This window comes from Heloderma suspectum, chromosome 2 (genome assembly GCF_057233095.1).
Source record: "Heloderma suspectum isolate Gila_16-S chromosome 2, 16-S_ref, whole genome shotgun sequence".
Taxonomy (NCBI): Eukaryota; Metazoa; Chordata; class Lepidosauria; order Squamata; family Helodermatidae; genus Heloderma; species Heloderma suspectum.
In genome coordinates, this window is record NC_139459.1 from 143007795 (window position 1) to 143028418 (window position 20624).

General features: G+C 45.4%; 2 protein-coding genes and 1 pseudogene across 4 annotated transcripts in view; 1 reads left to right on the top strand and 2 right to left on the bottom strand.

Annotated features, from left to right (window-relative positions):
- LOC146352896 (protein CFDP2 pseudogene) overlaps nt 1-20624 on the bottom strand; it is a 1048348-nt pseudogene that overhangs the window by 280773 nt on the left and 746951 nt on the right. The gene's annotated exons all lie outside the window — the stretch shown is intronic.
- LOC146352902 (olfactory receptor 2A1/2A42-like) overlaps nt 1-20624 on the bottom strand; it is a 50058-nt gene that overhangs the window by 19372 nt on the left and 10062 nt on the right. The gene's annotated exons all lie outside the window — the stretch shown is intronic.
- Nucleotides 8963-9913, top strand: LOC146352903 (olfactory receptor 2A12-like). Its single transcript, XM_084829691.1, has one exon. The coding sequence runs from the start codon at nt 8975-8977 to the stop codon at nt 9911-9913; it is 939 nt and encodes a 312-aa protein (XP_084685817.1). The 5' UTR covers nt 8963-8974.

Genomic DNA, 20624 nt, shown 5'->3' on the forward strand with positions numbered 1-20624 from the left:
GAAATTAACTTGGTAACACTATTGCAGTCCAAACACAAGCATAATGATAATAATGAACCTGCAAGCCTTCAATGAGAACTGTACTCATTGTGGTGAAATTCCTGAAGACTGGATACTAGTGTAGTGTAGAGCCAGTGTAGTGTAGTGGTGAGAGTGACGGACTGGGAGCCGGGAGATCCGGGTTCTAGTCCCCACTTGGCCATGGAAGCTCACTGGGTGACTTTGGGCCAGTCACAGACTCTCAGCCCAACCTACCTCACAGGGTTGTTGTTGTGAGGATACAACGGTGAGGAGGATAATGTAAGCCGCCTTGAGTTCCTTGCGAGAGAGAGAAAGGCGGGGTATAAATGCAATAAATAAATAAATAAATAAATAAATAAATAAATAAATACTAGGGGGTGGTGCGACTTTGAACTTGAGGGAGCACAGGAAATATGTGTCCCTTTTAAAAATGAGGCTTGGGTTTCCCTTGCAAGAGACACTGACCTTTCCAGCCAAGATGCTGTCAGCCCAGTGGGTAAAAAGCTGCAAGGGAGAGATGGATAGAACTGCAGCGTCCAGTACCTTTGCTGAAGATCTCTAGCTGGGCTTGTCTGAGAGTAAAGGTATGCTGGGTTTGCCTTTCTCTCTTTTACTGCTCTGGGGCATTTGCACATTTAGAGGTTTGATTAGCATATGAAGATGCCGGATCTTGCATACATGACATCCCTTGGTCTGCATTTTTCCCACCTCAGCTGAGGTCAGAGGGGAAAGACACCAGCTGTCATGGTAGAATCCTCTTCAGATGATTGCCTAGAGCCTCCTGAGACAGATGTCCCTGAGGATCAAGATGCATCAGGGGATCCTGGGGCTGACCAGGAAGGTCTTGGCCCTCAAGAGAGAGGACTTCAGGTCATCCTCCTGAAAAGGTGGAAAACTCTGAGTCAGAGGAGGACGCTGAGCTGCCACCCAGCCCCTCTGAACGCCGATGCCTGAAGGTACAGGCTCAGACCATCGCCCCGCAAAGAAGTGCCTGCTTGCAGAATAGCCCCCCCGCGGGAGCAAGGCCTTCCTCACAAGCAGAACTTTTGCCAGAGGGTCTGTTACAGCAGCAGAGCCCTGAGCAGGGTTCAGGCAATTCTGGAAACATAAGCCTTCGGTGGCAGCCTGGCCACTGCTGGAAACAATGTCTTCTACCAGCTCCAGTACTGGCCTTGTACCTCTAAGCTTGCTCTGTGACTGAATTTTTGGGCTACTGACCTTTGAATCCTGCTTGACTCTTCTTCTTGGACTGCCTACTGTATTGACTGCTTGTCTGTGTTTGGACGTTGGCTACTCCTCAGACCTCTCTTTTTGAACTCTCCCTCTTGCCTGGTAAAACTGTGCCTTTGGGCATTGCCTGTTTTCTGACTTGCTTTTGAATTGACTCTTAGTTTGATGCAATGCTGAGCCTGAGCCAGCCATAGTAGAACACCAGCTTACTGTTCTCCTGCCAATATGGAGTCTGTTTGGTCTGCTCTAAGACCAAACAACTTAGCAACAAATGGTATGATCCAAGAGCAGTTCTAGCCTTCTCCCTGACATGCTAGCTACAGTCAGGGCCAGAAATATTGGAACAAGGATAACTGTTTTGGCAGTTGGCCTCCGTACACCACCACATTGAAGTTGAAAGGAAACACACCCAGATGGGAGCGAAGTCAGGACTTTCAGCTGTAATTCAAGGGGTGTGACAAAAGTGGGGCACTGACCATTCAGGAAGGACAGCCAGTGGCACACACACACACCCATCGTTGGTGGCTCATAAGTAATGGAACAAACCAACATCATTTCAAACTTAAGCATCGCCTTTAATACCTGGATGAAAGTCCTTTGCAGTCAATGACCGCCTGAAGTCTGGAACCCATGGATGTGACCAAATGCTGAGTGTCCTCCCTCGAGATGCTTTGCCAGGCCTTTACGGCAGCTGCCTTCAGCTGCTGCTTGTTTGTGGGTCTTTTCGCCTTCAGTCTTGTCTTCAGTAACTGAAAAGCATGCTCTATTGGGGTGAGATCAGGTGACTGACTTGGCCATTGAAGAACATCCCACTTCTTTGCCTTGAGAAACTCTTGGGTAGCTTTTGCTGTATGTTCTGGGTCATCATCCATCTGCATTATGAAGCAGCGTCCTATCAGTTCGGCAGCATTCGGCTGAATCTGAGCAGAAAGTATAGCCCTATACAGAATTCATCCTGCTGCTTTTATCAGCAGTCAGGTCATCAATAAACACCAGTGACCCGGTTCCATTGGCAGCCATACATGCCCATGCCATAACACTGCCTCCACCATGTTTGACAGATGATGTGGTATGCTTTGGATCATGAGCTGTTCCTTTCCTTCTCCATACTTTTCTCTTCCCATCATTCTGGTACAAGTTAATCTTGGTTTCATCAGTCCAAAGAATCTTATTCCAGAACTGGGCAGGCTTTTTTAAGTGTTTGCTGGCGAAGGCTAATCTGGCCTTTCTGTTCTTGAACGTTACCAGTGGTTTGCACCTTGTTGTGAAGCCTCTCTATTTACATTCCTAAAGCCATCTCTTGACTGTAGATGTTGACAATGACATGCCTACCTCCGCAAGAGCATTCTTGACCTGGCTAGATGTTGTGAAAGGGTTCCTCTTCACCATGAGCAGAATTCTGCGGTCATCCACTTTAGTTGTCTTCTGTGGTCTTCCAGGCCTTTTGTTGTTGCTGAGCTTGCCAGTTAATTCCTTCTTTTCCAGGATGTTCCAGACTGTTGTACTGGCCACTCCCACTGCTTTTGCTATCTCTCTGATGGGTTTATTTTGTTTCCTCAGCCTAATGATGGCTTTCTTCACTCACATGGACACCTCTTTGGACCTCATGTTGGGAGTTCCAGTGAACAGCTACCAAATGCAAATGTAACACTCAGAACCACCTCCAGGCCTTTCATCTGCTTGATTGGTCATGGGGTACCCAGGAAACAGGCCACACCTGGCCATGCAGCTGCTTGTCAGCCATTCGTTCCATTACTTATGAGCCACCAACGATGGGTGTGTGCGTATGCCCCTGGCTGTCCTTCCTGAATGGTTAGTGCCCCACTTTTGTCTAACCCCTTGAATTACAGCTGAAAGTCCTGACTTCGCTCCCATCTGGGTGTATTTCCTTTCAGCTTCAGTGTGGTGGTGTACAGAGGCCAGCTGCCAAAACAGTTACCCTTGTTCCAGTATTTCTGGCCCTGACTGCATATGTTTCCATTTAGTTACACAATCTAGGCACAACATTACCACATGATGAATTGTTTGTTTATAAAGTGTCTCTAATACAACTGAATTTCTCAGATAGCCACCAGCAGTCCCCACATTTGTGTCAGGTTTTGCTTTAGATCAGGGATGTGGAACTTCTTTCAGCCTGAGGGCTGTATCCCATTTTGGAAAAGCTCTCATGGACCGCATTTCAGTGGTGGGTGAAGGCAAAAGGGGCGGTTAAAAAAATTCCAATGTATTTTATCTTAAAGCTCTTGCCGCCAGTAACTAAGCCTCAGGAGAGGCATTTCTGCCTTTGGAGTGGGGTACATCAGCCAGGAAATCTCCAAATGATTGGTGGTTGTGGGAAAGGAGGTGGGCTCAGGGGAAGGACGTGTGGCCCTCTAGGGAATCCTGAAGGGCCAGATTGAGATTCTAGGTGGGCTGGATTTGGCCCCCAGGCCTGAGTTTCTGCTCCCCAGCTTTAGATTAAAGTGGATGGTAACGCTCATCCCCGAATACCTTGTGAACTCAAAGTTCTATCAGAAAATTAGTTTGAGATGGAATCCCTGAGGTGGTAGGATGTTTACTCCAATGATCAAGGCTAGAAAAATCCCTCAGAAATGCAGTCAAGGCTCTCTGTAGATCTACTTCATTCTCATTATTTTCCCTTTCGTGGATAATTTGTTCTTAAGTCCCATTTGGATGGGTTTACATATATAATGAGTCACTGCTAACATGCTCTTCAGAATTGCCATGTTGATGTTGAACCAAGGTGTTATGGTCTCGACAGATGCCCTCAGTAGCACAAATCCAACAAGGGAAAAGAACTCATACATTTCTTTTAAGCATCCATAATCCGGATATGTAATGAGAAACTGACACATTTTTCTTCTGAGAAAAACTGAGAACTGATGTAGGTATTATACCTGTTTCTGTACTACATTCTGCACATAGTTACTGTAGCCCCTGGATGGACTGGGACTGATGGCTTTCAGAGTTTGCAGTATAAAGGCATCTAAGGAAACTTCCTAATCAGGCATTGTCTCTAGGTATCAAAACTACATAGGCTAGCCCAGCCTTCCCCAACCTGTTGTCCTCCAAATGAGGACATATGAGAGAGGTGTCCTTGCCCATTATATGTAAACAGCTGTTGCCTTCTCTTTGGTACTACAGCAATAATTCAATAATACAATGTAATGCTCCAGCAATGTTTAACATATTTTATTTGTATTTAGCTCTCCAGCTGCCAGGATGGAATTGTGTGTGTGTGTGTGTGTGTTTGTAAATATATTCTAACGTATGTGAGTTGTGTGGTTCCTCAGCTACAGCTGATTTTATATAGTTATATCCCATAATAAATGCTAAGTGCGCAATTAGCGTCGCACTTGGAGTCGCAAGATCTACCCACCTGCCTCTCGAGAGACACCAGCAGCCACAACACCAGCAGCAAATAGCAGCAGCAGCAGAGGGCAGCAGCTTTAAAGACCAGGGGAAGGGGCAAACGTGGACTATATGCTCCTTCTTAGCTGCTGTTCTCTTTTATCTCTTTTATATTCTTTTAAACTGTTGTATATTTTATATCTTAATATTTTAATATGTGCCTGGGAGGACTATTGGACAACTCAGGGGGTGGGGGAGGTGCCACCATAACTGTGGTCACGGGCAGGGGGAGGTATGGCGTTGGGGGATTAACAGGCCAGCTGAGGAGAAGAGGGGCTAGACACCTTACAGCTGTCCCCTCTTCTGGTTCTTCCCCCAACCTGATGGTTCCTGGCAGCTTTACCAGTCTGCCCTCGGGTCTGGTGGTGCTGCTGCTGAATGCCAGGTTGGCCCAAAATAAGACCTCCCTCATCCATGATTTGATTGTGGATGAGGGGGCTGACCTGGCATGTATTACTGAGACCTGGGTGGGGGAACTGGGAGGGGTCACTCTCTCCCAGCTGTGCCCTCCTGGGTACTCAGTGCAGCACCAACACCGACTTGAGGGTCGGGGAGGGGGGGTTGCCGTGGTCTATAGGAATTCAATCTCCCTCTCCAGGCTTCCTGCTCATTCGAGTGCAGATCTTGAGTGTCTGTACCTTGTGTTGGGTACCCGGGACAGATTAGGGATTCTGTCGGTGTACCGCCCACCCCGCTGCCCATCGGACTCCCTGCCTGAGCTGACGGAGGTGGTCTCGGACTTGGTGTTGAGGACCCCCAGGATGATGGTCCTGGGGGATCTCAACTTCCATGCCGAGGCCGCTGTATCCGGGGCGGCTCAGGACTTCATGGCCGCCATGACAACCATGGGGCTGTCCCAACATGTCATTGGCCCAACGCATATAAAAGGACACACGCTTGATCTGGTTTTCTCGACTGGGCAGGAGGATGGTGATCTGAAAGTAGAGGAATTAACATCTGTCCCTTTGTCATGGTCAGATCACTTCCTGCTGAGGTTTAGACTTCTGGCGGCCTTTCCCCTCTGCAAGGGTGGGGGACCTATTAAAATGGTCCGCCCCCGGAGATTAATGGATTCCGATGGATTCCAGAGGGCTCTGGGGGATTTTCCTGCTGGTATGGCTGGTGCTCCTGTCGAAGCCCAGGTCGCTCTGTGGAATGCAGAGATGACTCGGGCGGTTGACACGATCGCACCCAAGTGCCCTCTCCCTCTGAGCAGAGCCCGGCCAGCTCCTTGGTATACACCTGAGCTGAGGGCAATGAAGCAAGAGGGGAGACGGCTAGAACGCAGGTGGAGGAAAACTTGTGCTGAGTCTGACCGAACACAGGTAAGAGCCCACTATCGAGCCTACTCTGTGGCGGTGAGGGTGGCAAAGAGGCAGTTCTTTTCCACCAGCATTGCATCTTCTCAGTGTCGTCCGGCGGAGCTTTTCTGAGTGGTTCGCGGCCTGTTACATTCTGGGCCAGGGAGAGAGACGGTGGAACCCTCGGTAGCACGCTGTGATGAGTTTGCGCGGCACTTTGAGGATAAAGTCGCTCAGATTCGTCATGAATTGGACACCACCATTAATGCAGTTCCATTGGTAGAGGCGTTCAGAGCACCGTCTGGTCCAGTTTTATTGGATGAGTTTCAGTTACTGAGGCCTGAGGATGCGGACAAGGTGCTTGGCCAAGTCCGATCGACCACTTGTGTGCTTGACCCTTGCCCTTCATGGCTTATTAAATCAAACAAGGAGGGGTTGTCCGGCTGGGTCCAGGAGGTTGTAAATTCCTCCTTGAGAGAGGGAGTGGTGCCTGCTGCTTTAAAAGAGGCAGTAATTAGACCACTCCTGAAAAAGCCTAACCTGGACCCGGAGGATGCTAACAATTATAGGCCAGTGGCCAACATCCCCTTCCTGGGCAAGGTGCTTGAGCGGGTGGTTGTAGGACAGCTCCAGGCACTCTTGAATGAAACGGATTATCTAGATCCATTTCAATCGGGCTTCAGGCCTGGTTTTGGAACGGAAACTGCCTTGGTCGCCCTGTGGGATGACCTCTGCCGGGAGAGGGACAGGGGGAGTGCGACCCTGTTGATTCTCCTGGACCTCTCAGCGGCTTTCGATACCATCGACCATGGTATCCTTCTGGATAGGTTGTCTGGGTTGGGAGTTGGAGGCACTGCACTACAGTGGTTCCGCTCCTACTTGGATGGCCGATTCCAGAAGGTGGTGCTGGGGGATTATTGCTCTGTGCCATGGCAATTGTGCCATGGGGTTCCACAGGGCTCTATTCTATCCCCCATGCTGTTTAACATCTACATGAAACCGCTGGGGGAGGTTATCCGGAGGTGTGGGCTGAGGTGCCATCAATATGCGGATGACACCCAGCTCTACCTCTCTTTCTCATCAAAACCAGGTGAGGCAGTGGCTGTTCTGAACCAGTGCCTGGGCACGGTAATGGACTGGATGAGGGCTAATAAACTGAAACTCAATCCAGACAAGACGGAGGTACTGTTAGTGGGTGGTTCGTCTGCCCGGCTAGGTGATATTCAACCTGTTCTGGAGGGGGTTGCACTCCCCCTAAAGGATCAGGTTCGTAGTTTGGGGGTGCTGTTGGATCCAGAACTGTCACTTGAGGCACAGGTGAACTCAGTGGCACGGAGCACTTTTTATCAGCTTAGGCTGGTATACCAACTACGCCCTTATCTGGACAGAGATAGCCTAGCTACAGTTATCCATGCTCTGATAACTTCTCGTCTGGATTACTGCAATGCGTTATACGTGGGGCTGCCTTTGAAAACGGTCCGGAAACTTCAGCTGGTCCAAAATAGGGCAGCAAGATTGTTAACAGGGACTGGCCTGAGAGCTCATATTGTTGTTGTTGTTCAGTCGTTCAGTCGTGTCCGACTCTTCGTGACCCCATGGACCATAGCACGCCAGGCCTTCCTGTCCTGCGCTCTCTCCCGGAGCGTGCTCAAGTTCATATTAATTTCATCCGTGATGCTATCTAGCCATCTCATCCTCTGCCGTCCCCTTCTCCTTTTGCCTTCAGTCTTTCCCAGCATCAGGGTCTTTTCCAGGGAGTGAGCTCATATTACGCCAGTACTTTTCCAGCTGCACTGGCTGCCAGTCCATTTCCGGGCCCGATTCAAAGTGCTGGTGTTAACATTCAAAGCCCTTAACAGCTTGGGGCCAGGTTACCTGAAGGATTGCCTCCTCCCATATGTGCCTGCCCGGACCTTAAGATCATCATCAGCGGCCCTTCTCCGTGAGCCCCTGCCAAAGGAAGTGAGGCGGGTGGCTACTAGGAGGAGGGCTTTTTCTGTTGTGGCACCCCGGCTCTGGAATGAGCTCCCTAGTGAGGTTCGCCTGGCGCCTACATTGTACTCCTTTCGGCGCCAGGTGAAGACCTTTTTATTTTCCCAGGCATTTTAGCTTTCTAAATTTTTATCTTTGCTGTTTTAAATCTGTATTTTAAACTCCTGTACTGCTGCTAGGTTTTATTGTGGTTGTATTGTTATATTGTGGTTTTAATGTTCTATATATTTTAAATTGTTTTATTGTGTGTTGTTTGGTTTTAGTTTTTGTGAACCGCCCAGAGAGCTTCGGCTATTGGGCGGTATAGAAATGAAATAATAAAATAAAATAATAAATAATACTCAACAAACTGAAAACTGCACTTTCCTCTAGAAGGACTTCTGAGACTTTGGTGGATGGAAATCCTGGATCCCCATGTTCATGTAGGAGAGGAAAAGGATAAATATATCTTCTTTGGTCATTCTGCTGAGTTTCTGCTATCTTCAGACTCCAGTCCTAAACACACTTACTAGGGAATAAGCATTACTGAACTCAAGTGTGGGACTTCACTGCAAATTAATGTTGCTAGCTTGGTTTATTCTCACTGCGCCTCAACATTTTGCTCTTGAAAGTTGCTTGAAAGTAAGTCAGTGGGATTAGTTCTATGTAAATACGTTTAGGTTTGGGTTGTTTACCTCTAAGGTGCCTCACAGGTTTTTGCTGCTATAGTCTACAGCCACTGTTCTGAATATTTACATTGTTTTAATTAACAATGTAATTACATGTACTTTTATACTGGGTCTATTATCTCTTCCTTTTAAAATTAAAATGAACAAAAAACGCTGAGCTTTTGGACTGAACTATATTATCAGGGAGGTGGTGCTTTCAGTAATTGTTGTAGGAACAAGGAATGCTAAACTTGTTGAATATTGTTTCAATATTTTGAGCCAACTCCAAAAGGATCCCTCTTGTGGTCCATCTCTTTGATACTGCTGTATTTTACATGGTGTCTATTTCTTCCACTGCAGTGTCAAGAAGAGATGCAGAATCAAACCACAGTGACAGAATTTCTCCTCTTGGGTCTGTCCAGTGGACCAAAGACACGCTTGGTTCTCTTTGGGACTTTCTTAGTGATCTACAGCATCACACTAGCAGGCAATATGATCATACTGACACTTATCTGGGTGGATTCTCGACTCCACACCCCCATGTATTTCTTCTTGAGCCACCTCTCTTTTGTGGACATCTGGTACACAACCTGTACAGTTCCTCAGATGCTGACCAATCTCTGGAGCCCAAATAAGACCATCTCATTTGCTGGTTGTGGTGCTCAGATCTATCTCTTCCTGGCCCTGGCCATCACTGAATGTGTCCTCCTTGCAGTGATGGCATATGATCGATCTGTAGCGATATGTCACCCCCTGCGCTACACAATTATTATGAACCATACAGTCTGTGTCATGTTGACAGCAGCAGCCTGGATGTGTGGTTTTCTCTTTGCCATTGTGCATGCGGTCCAGACTCTACAAATGCCTTATTGTGGCCCCAATGTAATTAACCACTTCTATTGTGACATCCTCGCTCTACTGAAACTGGTCTGTGCTGACACCCACCTCAATGAAATAACTGTATTTGTGGTTGGTGTCCTCATCCTTCTGTGCCCCTTCTCCTTCATACTGACCACATTCATCCGCATTCTAGCAGCCATTTTGAAGATCCGTTCTGCCCAGGGCAGGTGCAAAGCTTTCTCCACCTGTGCCTCCCACATGACTGTGGTGGCGTTGTTTTATGGAAGTGGTATGTTCATGTACATGAGACCTGGGTCAAGCCACTCACCAGACCATGACAAAATGGTCTCCTTGTTCTATAGTGTTGTCACTCCCATGTTCAACCCCATGATTTACAGTCTAAGGAATAAGGAAGTAAAAGGGGCCTTGTTGAAAGTGCTACACAGATTCAACCTGTCACAGGGGAGATAAAATGTTTAGGGTTGGAGTTAGATAAACTGCCCAGGATGTTGTCTGACTCAAGATGAGTTGGTGCTTAGCACTATTAACTCAGAAGTCTACAATGATCTGTAAATAGTACAAGATGGGGGATACGTGGCTCAACAACACTACAAGTGAGAAAGATCTTGGAATTGTTGTCGATCACAAGCTGAATATGAGCCAACAATGTGATGTGGCTGCATTAATAGAATCAATAATAGCTACCAAATCCCGGGAAGTACTCGTTCCCCTCTACTTAGCACTGGTTAGGCCTCATCTGGAGTACTATGTCCAGTTCTGGGCACCACACTTTAAGAAGGATGCAGACAAACTGGATTGGGTTCAGAGGAGGGCAACAAAGATGATTAGGGGACTGGAAACAAAGCTTTATGAAGAGAGACTGAAAGAACTGGGCATGTTTAGCCTTGAGAAGAGAAGACTGAGGGGAGATATGATAGCGCTCTTCAAGTACTTGAAAGGTTGTCACAGAGAAGAAAGCCAGGATCTCTTCTCGATCATCCCAGAGTGCAGGACACGGAATAATGGGCTCAAGTGACAGGAAGCCAGATTCCAGCTGAACATCAGGAAAAACCTCCTGACTGTTAGAGCAATACGACAATGGAACCAATTACCTAGGGAGGTGGTTATAACTTATAACCATGGAGGCTGAAGGCCAAACAAGATGTGACCTATGATGGAGTGTTCTTCCAGATAAAGCTTTTATTGTGCAACTACACTGTGTCAGGGTGGAAACTGAGCCAATAGGACCCCAGAGCAGTTCTGATTCTGAGGAGGAACAGCAATCCGTGGGAGTGGAGCTCGCTCATCTCTCACAAGCACAGCAGCTGGCAGAGATTCCTCCTGCCAGCATTCCTGGGATAGATAGTGACCCTGGCAGCGAGAGAGCGCTGGAGGGGGGCTTGCTGGACGCTCGGCGCCGACGCAGATAGCGGCAACAGATGGAGGGCGCCAAAAGGAGGCGTAGTGCTTGTTTGGCGCGCAAGCAACGGTTGCATCCCAAGGACCAAAGGGAAAGAGGGAGGATCTCTCCCTAGCCCATAAGTTCAGGGTCTTCCCTTGATTCTCCTTCAAACGGGGACCAACTGCCTTACCTGGAGCTTAGGCTACTCTGCTATCTTTCCCCAGGGCTGTTCCTTGCTTAATCGCTGGTGATTAGCATCTGAAAGAGTCATTAAGTTGTAAAAGGAATAAAGCCTTGAAAAGAATCCTTTTCGTCTGTGTCTTGAGTTGGCTATTGGAGGTGACTGTAAGAGGCAGCTAGGGCGCTCCTGACACACTGCCTCATTCATGCAATTTTATGGAAGGTGGTGGTGGTCAAGACACATGTTCAATTTGCAGGCCTCCCCATGTTTTCCCATCTCCCATCTTTTTTCTTACCATGGAAAATGCACTAAGGAGGAAAAGACAGAATAGCTGAACAATGTCCTCTGATTGACCGTGCTGTCTGGAATCACCCAGGATCTCTTGGCATATTTTTCTTTAGTTAAACGCATTTAGATAAGAGCTGCATCACCGGAGGAAGAGAGTTAATTCACTCTCCCTGCATTGTTTCGTTGACCCAAGCCCACCCCCCCACAGCTGCTATTACCTGCAGACAGAACTTAAGGGAGTTATAATGCAAATATCTGTCCCTTTTCCTGTCATCAACTAACAGCAGCTGAGGGGAGCAGGGCAAGATTTAAGATAGGGAACTGGTTTAAACACTTCTCCCTCTACCCTATGAATCTGACCATACCTGCTCCATATCTCAGAATAAAGGCCCCTTACCCTTCAGCATTCCAATGGCATGCTGTGAACAGGAGAAATGTACCAAACAGCACCTTACATTTGGAATTTTGATGGATGGGGTGAGATGGAGGTGCTTGTCCATTCACAGCCCTATAACACATGTAGGGAACCTTTTGGGGGTCTTGGGTACATTTGGCAATTTGAGAACTGGCAATCTGAGAATTGCCAAATGTACACAAAATGTCTGCCATGGGAGGCATGGCAAAGAACAAGTAATCTGCCTAACAGTCTGAGGACAAGGCAGTGGTCTGAACTCCAACACACCAAACTCCTCCTTTGAACCCACAGTTTTCAGCACCAACAGAAGCCTATTTCACAGCAATCACAGGTGCCAGTAAGAAAATTTGCATTTTTAAAAATGGGAGAGATAGGGTACCTTAGCAAGCGCCAAGAAAGGAGTCCGGGAGCACACTGGTGTCCAAGGTACTACATTGCCTACCCCTGCTGTATAACCTGGGTTTGCCATTACACCCCACACACACACACATACACGTAACAGACTTTGCTATTGTGATATGAAAGCAAATTGGCTAGGTTAATTTTAGGATTAATTGTGGCATGAGCCCCCAATCTAAAATGCTTTAGGGTGTCCTTTTATTTTTAACACCAAGGGTAGGGAACCTACAGGTCAAATGCAAGCCGCCAAGCCCCTCTTGAGGCAAATTTCCTTTCCCTAGGCCATGCCCCTCTTATTTATTATTTATGCAAAGCTCCAGACAAAAGACTCCCAAAGCTGCTTACAAGAATGAACAATACTCTTCTTATGCTGACATGACACAAAAGAAAGGGGACTGAGTGTGAGATGGCGGGCAGGGAAGAATGATGGTGATTCAGTTCTCCAGATGTTTTGGAATGTATCAATTGGACTCAGGTTTGCACTGCATCTATTGTTCTTCTGGACTGGTCTTCTTTGCTTTCTTCTCTTCTGCAGTTTCTCTTTTTTTCAGTTCAAGCCTAATCTCTTTCTTCTCACATACCCTCAGGGCAAGATGTTTCCTCAGATGCCCTTCTGGTGGTAGTGGAGGGAGTGGGGCAACATATGGTGGCAACTCACCCAACTGTTTCTGTTTCTTCTCCCATCCCCTCAGGGCAGATGTTCCTCAGAAATCCTTCTGTGGCAGTTGGGGGAGGGAGGAGCCACTACAGGTCCCATGGTTTTCCACCACCCCAAAGGACTGCTCGTATGGAAAGTGGAGTTACATTCGGAGGCATCACTGGGACTTGGTTTCATATACATATAGTAGTGGATGAGGGAAAAGATCCTGACCCCAAACTAGTAGTGTGTACTACCTTTAGCCCACTAGGACCCCTGTTCCCTGAAAGCAGATCAGGGAAAACCAGCGAATAACTTGTAAAACAAGAACTAGGATTTATTAACCAGGGAAAGGAAAAGCGGGAAGAAAGCAAAACAATTAATAAATGGTTTAACATAAGCTTCTAAACAATAAAATAGAAGGGAGGGAGTCCAATAGTGATATGTTCCCTAAAAGTAAGTTATTTATTAAAACCTATCTGTAGCTGTGCAGTCCAGGACTCAGAAGTAACTGCAGGCCTCAGTTACTGACTTTGTTATGGAGCCGCTGCTGTCTGGTAACTGGGGAAAAGGCAGAATGTTGCTGCTCTTTTTGTAGCCTTTATTCAGCCTCCTAAGGCCCTCTCTTTTCTTTCTCTGTCTTTACCTCTTCACAGTTTCCTGACAACCTCTTTTGCCAATCTCTGTCTCCTTTTCTCTCCTCACAGTCTCCTCACAATCCCTCCTTTTACACTGTCTGCTCAGAATCTCCCTACATCGGCTCATCAGAAGAAAAAAGGGTTGAGATGCTGACATTCAGCCAGAGGGCTGCACTTCTATTCCCCCTCCTATCCTGTGAATCTGAGCTTATGGATGCCATAAATGGGGTAAAAACAACAACTCCACACCTTTTTTTTTATGTTACTCAAAATCTTCATAGAAATGGTAAAATATGGATGGATGTTAATTTCCACATCATAATTTTCTTTCCAATATTCAGTAAATGGATTCTATTCACTCAAGAATTTTGGATTTTTCCTGTCTAACATCCCTCATCCTATCTCGCTAATTTGTAATAATTGTACTATTTGCCAACATTTATTAATCTACTTTACATGAAATTAGCTTTGTATTTTTTCCTCTCTTTTTTTGGCAATAGTGAATTTTGCTCCTGCTAGCAAATTATGTGAATGGAAAAATTTTTAAAGCCTTGTTTTAGGATTAAAGGTTGAATTGTATCTAGTAATTCTTTTTATATCGCTCTTCACTTGTCTCCAAAAAACCTGAATTTTTGGACACAGCAATTAAAATGCCATAATGTCAAATTAATTAGATTAGAATCCTACAAAGAAGACACAGATACAATCATATCAACAGTTCAAAGTCAGCTGTCTTTTATTTATTATTGGAAAAATAAGGCTTTTATGTCTATAAATATGGCTGTAAATTGAGTGGAGGAGCCTTGTACAAATGGAGATCCACTGGTACAAGATTTCTCTGACCAATTTCAAGTTATTTCCCCACTCCCACAGCAGTTCCATGTGACACAGCCCACACTGTTCAGGAGGGCCCCTTGACTCGCTCCAAGAGATGCTTACTGATGTTTCACAGGCTGAGAAAAGTCTTGGCAGGGTCAGATACAGCCTACCAACCCTGAGTTGCCTACCTATGCAAACTAGTAGAAATGAAAACAAATGGTACAAGCCATATTAACTATGCTTAATTGCTGCTCTTTATTTCTTACTCACAAGTAAACATGCACAGAAGGGGGAATACAGGGAAAACTATTTCGACTGGGGAAACAAGGGGGAATGGGACACCCCACCCCCTTGACCACGTCATTGCGAGGTCACAGAGGCATGCCCAGGATTTAATGCAGGGGTGGGGGAGACATGGCACACTGTGGCAAAACCGCCAGGGAGCTGCTTTTAGTAAAAACATGAGAGTAAAGGGAGTTTCAGAAAATCTGGCTTTTCAAGAGAGAAGTGGCTGGTTGGCAGTGGATTGGTGACAACATCATCTGTCGCAAAGGACTTCAGACTGTTGGAACTTCGCACCAAAATGCTCATGAAGACAGCCCTGATGTTTCTTTCAGACTATGTCATGGCCCTGAGTCTGGAGGCTTGGCCTCATCCCAAAGAGGATTCTGAGCCCAACAAGACCTGCTACTTGAGGAAGGACCCTCAGGAACCCCTGATGCATCCCCCAGACTCAAGAAGTCAGCCCTTTTATCAACCTCAGCCTCCAAGAATGGCTCTCCCAAAGCCTCTCAAGTCCCTGTAGGCTACAGAAATGTGCATGAGCCCTTTAAGGTTGCCCTCAGACCCAGTAGGAGGTGGAGCTTCTGAGGGACCTGAGGTGATCAGCCTACTTAAGCGCTCAGTTGCTGCTAGTTCCTTGCTGGAACAAGAGCTCCTTCCATGAGAAACTAGCCCAGCCTAGCAGCTCCTATAGTGTTGTCTGAGATGCTATTAGTCTCTGCCTTGCTGTGCTCTTGTTAAGCCAGTGTAACTGCTGACTGAGCATGAGCCTTGCCACTTTTAGCTTCCTTAAATCAGAGCCTACTTGATTGACTGCGTCTCCTGGGGCCCAATGCTAGCCAGGACAGACTATTTCCAAGTAGAAAACTGTAATTGTTTTGAGTCAGATGTAAATTTATGGAGATCTAATAAATTACACTCATTTAAATAATTGACTCACATTTATTTAATCTGACAACTTTAATTATATGTTACACTTGTATCCTGCTCTTCCTCCAAAGATCCTGGAATAGCTTACACATGTACCAGGTAAGGAACCTTTAGATGTTATAGTTGTTCTGTAGGAGCTACTTTTCTATGGGTTCATCACATGGTACTCCTATTACATTTAAAGGCCCTCCATAATGCAGGCAGAGCGAATTGTGGATTCTTACTAGCTGATCATTCTGCCTGGGCAGCAGTTGTATGGTAAAGACTCACATGATTGGCCTCATCCATATGGTGGCAAGCCTTTAAATGTTACAGTAGTTCCATGGAATGAACCCATAGAAAAGGAGCTTCTGTGTTACTTCAGTAGTGTCTAAGACACTACAGCCTCCCAGCCAGGAAGTTTACAGGGTCAGAAATGCAAGAGGAAAAAAGGTGGGATATAAATGCAATCAATCAATACCTACCTCATTGTATGGCAAAATAATAACAACAATAACTTGGTTCTTCCTAAGCACATTAATACGCTTCTGTAGGAGCACAATCCTATGGGGAGAGTCAGCTGCCTCTGAACTTGGAGGCGACTGACTATCCAATGCAGGGTGGGCGGAGAGTGGAGGGGATCGTCTCCTCTGGCTGCCCTGCATTTGCAGCTAGACAGCTGATCTCAGCTGTCTAGCTGTAGCTGGAGTGCCTTGGAGCAGGGGTGTGGGGAGGCCAGATGACGCATAGGAAGCATCATACTGGTGTTTCCACGGTCCCAACCCGCAGGAACACCCCCTTTTCTCCCGCTCCATGCTGCTCTTCCGAGCATGGAGTGGGGCCAACCTGCAGCTCCTATGAGGCAGCGGGGGAGGGGGCAAGGAACACGGTTTCTGGGAACTGAGCTTGGAGCACCGGCTCTGAGCTCGGTTCCCATAAACCAAAAAATCCTATGACTGTCCAGACTGTCCAGCAGCCATAGGATTGCACCCTAAGGCACTTAACATTGAAGAGTATTGCAGCCCCTACACAGAGGCCCTGCTCCTAACTCTGAATTCGCCCTTAGTTTGAACTTGTAGCACTTGAGTGTTACATTTTCAAAGAGGTGCACAAAGCCTGTGGAGATGCTTAAAAAAGATCTATTTTATTTTATTTGTTTTAAATATCCATATCCTGCCTCCCCAGCCCAAGATCTTCAAGTAAAGTGAAGATAGCACAAAGAAAACAAGGCCTTGTTTTTCTTTTATTGTAATTAGCCACAACAGACTTCAGCCATTAAAAACAATACAAAAAACAGATAGTTCATCTATAAACAATAGCACTTGCTTTCTGTAACAAGCCCCACTGCAACTTCTTATTATAGTTTATTTTGCTGCATTGTGTAATAATGGATGAAAAGGCTGGTTCCATAATTGAGTCTACTGTGGCTTGTTACAAACAAATCCGAGGACCTCGCCATGGGAGGTATGTGCTGATGATAATGAGGACAGCTGTATATTAGAAAGCACTAATGAATAAAATCAGAATTAAGTTTAGGATGAGAGTCAGGATGTATCACTAATAAACAAATTTTGCCTTGAATTTCTACTGTAGAGTCATGGCCAGGCTATCTTGAGTTGTGTCCCTGGGAAATCATTTTGAAGCACTGTTCCCATCTCTCATCCATGCAGGAGTCTGAAGCTCCCTTTGATGCAGCTCCCTGACATCCAGGCATATCACCTTCTTACCAGTGACCTAAGATATCATCAGTATCCATCCACTGTGATATCTGCCTCATATCAGACACTTCAATCCATTATATTGTTTTCAAGGACAACTCTGTCTATGTCCATATTATTGTTAAATGTGGTTTTATAAAATATGCAAATATTTTAATTTGTTAATAGGTTTAGAGAGCAATTCTACTGGTTGGGTAGGTGGGGGATCCAAAAGTGGAGGAGCTGCCTTACATCACCTTATCAGGCTTGTACAAGCAGGACAAAACGGAAGGAGTAATGGCATTTTTTCTTTCTTTCTGGTTTGCCCCCCATTTCTACAACAACTCCAGGGCCAGTGTAGTTCTTGCTCTGGTTTGTTCTGTTTATGTGTATGTGTAAGAGGCATGGAGGGCTTTAGGTCCTGTAGATCCACAGCCTCTTTTGGAATGCCCAGGAACCTCTCATGGAACATCTCCATTTTGTGTTCACCATCATCAGAGTTCTTATGATGGAGAAGCACCAGCTGTGGGCCTTTCCACATCCTCACAGACAAGGCTTGCAAGATTTGATCTCCCTCCAAGGGCAGACCGCCAGGACCAGCCTACGACATTTTGCTGCTTGAGGCAGCAAAGACAGTGCCCTCCTCCATTCCACATACAGAAGTCAACTGGACTGGCAGTTGAATCTTACTTCCACAGTGGCAATAGCATAATATCCTCCACTGCACCTGATGGCAGCAGGCTAGTTTAGGGGGAGTGGAATGGGCTGTGTGGGACACACAGCTCTGTCCTCCAACAGAAAGGAATGGCCACAGGTCTCAGGAGGAATTGCAGGGAGGCTGCCACGGCTGCCCCCAGCATCTGCTGCCTGAGGCAGTTGCCTCACTCTGCTTTATGGTAGGGCTGGTCCTATGGACCTCTCTCTCCCTCCATGGAGGGGGAGATCTGAAAAATTCTGTGGTCCTTGGAATATCCTTGTACGGACAATCGGATTGCAGCCAAAGTAAAATGGTGATCAGACAGAAACCAGTGAAGGATAATATTGGAAGAATTGTCAGTATTTATAATAAAATGCACAACCCACTTTTACCCTAAGAATGAAGATCCCCAAAGTGGCTAACCACAATTATTTAAAAATATATAAAAACAATAAACAACAAGAGGACAATAATTAAAATATCAAGAAAAATATTGAAAAACATAAAAAAGCATTAAAGAGGCACCAAAATAACAGCAACAGGAGAGGCAGACTAAATGAACCTCACCAGTAACAAGTTAGAAGGCTTGCTGGGAAAGAAATATTTTCAAGTGATGACAGAACCCCAACAAAGAAGGAGATAGTCTAAGACCACATGGCAAGCATTTCCACGTACTGTGGACTGTGAATAGCTCAAAACATCCAAGCGTCAATCATTCATTATTATGTGAATAGTAAAAAAAAACAAAAAAAAAACCTTTTGATCAGGTACAGTGATTATACCTAAAGGTGGTAATGAAATGCCCAAGGAATAGAATAGAATTAGCTTTATTGCTAAAAGAAATAAGCCATCACAATGTGATATAATAGAACAGAAATAGGAGGAATACCATAAAAATAGTAAATGGAATACCATAAAAATAGTAAGATAAAATATGGTAAAAATAGTAAACACAAATACAAGAGTAAAAGGAGTATAAAAATGCAAGATCATATTGACATGACACAAAAGCTCCCCAATGAGATACTAGGCTGACAGATATAAAGGACAATGAAATTTATACAGGGAGAACGCATCTCGGGCCCTGCATTGGGAGCCATTATGGATGGTTTTGGTGCCTAGCTCTTAACATACTTGCAGCCAGGGCAAATTTTGCAACCAGAGCAGTAGTATATACATTATTATCAGCCAACAAGATACATATTTGATCAAAGGGAGGTTGATTAGATAAAGAGCGGAGAATGTATTCAAGGAATTTTTGTCTAGGGGAGGTATATAAAGAGTATCCTAACAGTTAATGTTGATTGTCCTCCACTTCCCCTGACTCACAGATGCAGAGTGGTGCACAGGAGTGTTATTAAATCTTCCTCCTAAATAGGTTGAGAGCATACACTGAAAGCGCAGAACTGTAAATGCTCTTCTGAGTGGCGCCAGAGTAAGATTAATAAAATATTGCTCCAGCCTGAAAGATGTTTTCTATATTGGGTACCACGAGGATTATACCACTTGGGAAATTAGATGTAGGTCCCACTGTTTGGAATCAAGGTGGACTGTTTCTTTAAGGAGTTGTTTAACTCTATTAAAGGCATAGTTTGGTAGAGCTCCCATAGCAATCCCATAAGAACGGAGAATTGTACTGACTGAATTTGCCCAGGAGCTTTGAGCCAAAGATTGTTGTTGTTCTAGGAAACTTTTTGGGGAGACAGGGGTCACTCATACTAACCAGCTTCAGCCAGTATAGGGCTAGAGCAACAGGCACACTAGTTTGTAAGGAGAGTAGCCCTGTTTCAGCCTTTAAAAGAGCAGGTGTGCCTTTAGAGACAACCAACAGAAATTTTAAGAACAAGTTCTGTGCAACTTCCAGAGGGGAGACTTTACTGTAGCCCCAAATCTCTGTGCCATACAATAATTGTGGCACAATCTTCTGGAATACCTCAACCAGGATACCTTAGTTGTAGGAGCAACTAAGCTTCCCCCTTGATATCTGGAGAACTGCAGTAAGGAATGAGTAGACTGGGCAGATTTCAACTTAACTGCATGCAGGTGTAGCTTCCAAAACAGTTTTGAGTTAAAACCAAACCCAGATATTTAAAATAACATTGTTGTTCAATGGGTTTGTTGTCCAGTTTCCAGCTGTGGGATTTTCTCTTCTTTCTAAAGACCATGACTTTTGTTTTAGAATGGTTGACTGTTAACTGCTGTTTTGTGCAAAAGACACTCAACTTGCTCAAAAGTCTCGCATCCAAATTAAGGCAGCAGGGACCATAACAATGTAATCAGCATATAAAAGAACTGAGAGTTTGACATCCTGAATGGGAACTGGAAAGTATTCTAAACCTCTCAGTTCTTGAACAACATCACTGATATAAAAATTGAATAAAAGGGGGGCTAGTAAGCATCCCTGACAGACTCCCCTATCAGTAGGAATATTATCAGTTAACAATCCACTTGCTCCAAGTCTGACCCTAAGGAACATATTGGCATGCAGCAATTGAATTAAAAAGAGCAGGCTTCTATCAATATTAGTGGCAGCTAACTTTTGCCAAAAGTATCCTCTGTCTATAAAGTCGAAGGCAGAGCTGAAGACCACAAAAGCAGCAAATAGCTCTTTTCTACCATTTTGTGAATATTTTTGAATCATATGCTGAAGGACAAAACATTGATTTATTGTGGATTTACCCTTCATAAACCCTGCTTGTTCTTCAGCAATAATGGTGTTTTCAGTAGCCCAGGATTCTAACTTACCTGATAGATATTTTGAATACAATTTAGACACAGTATTCAATAGACTAATAGGTCTAAAATTATTTGGGTCTGC

Excerpts from the sequence above, each read along its gene's own strand:
- LOC146352903 (XM_084829691.1), top strand. The coding sequence starts at position 8,975 with ATGCAGAATCAAACCACAGTGACAGAATTTCTCCTCTTGGGTCTGTCC.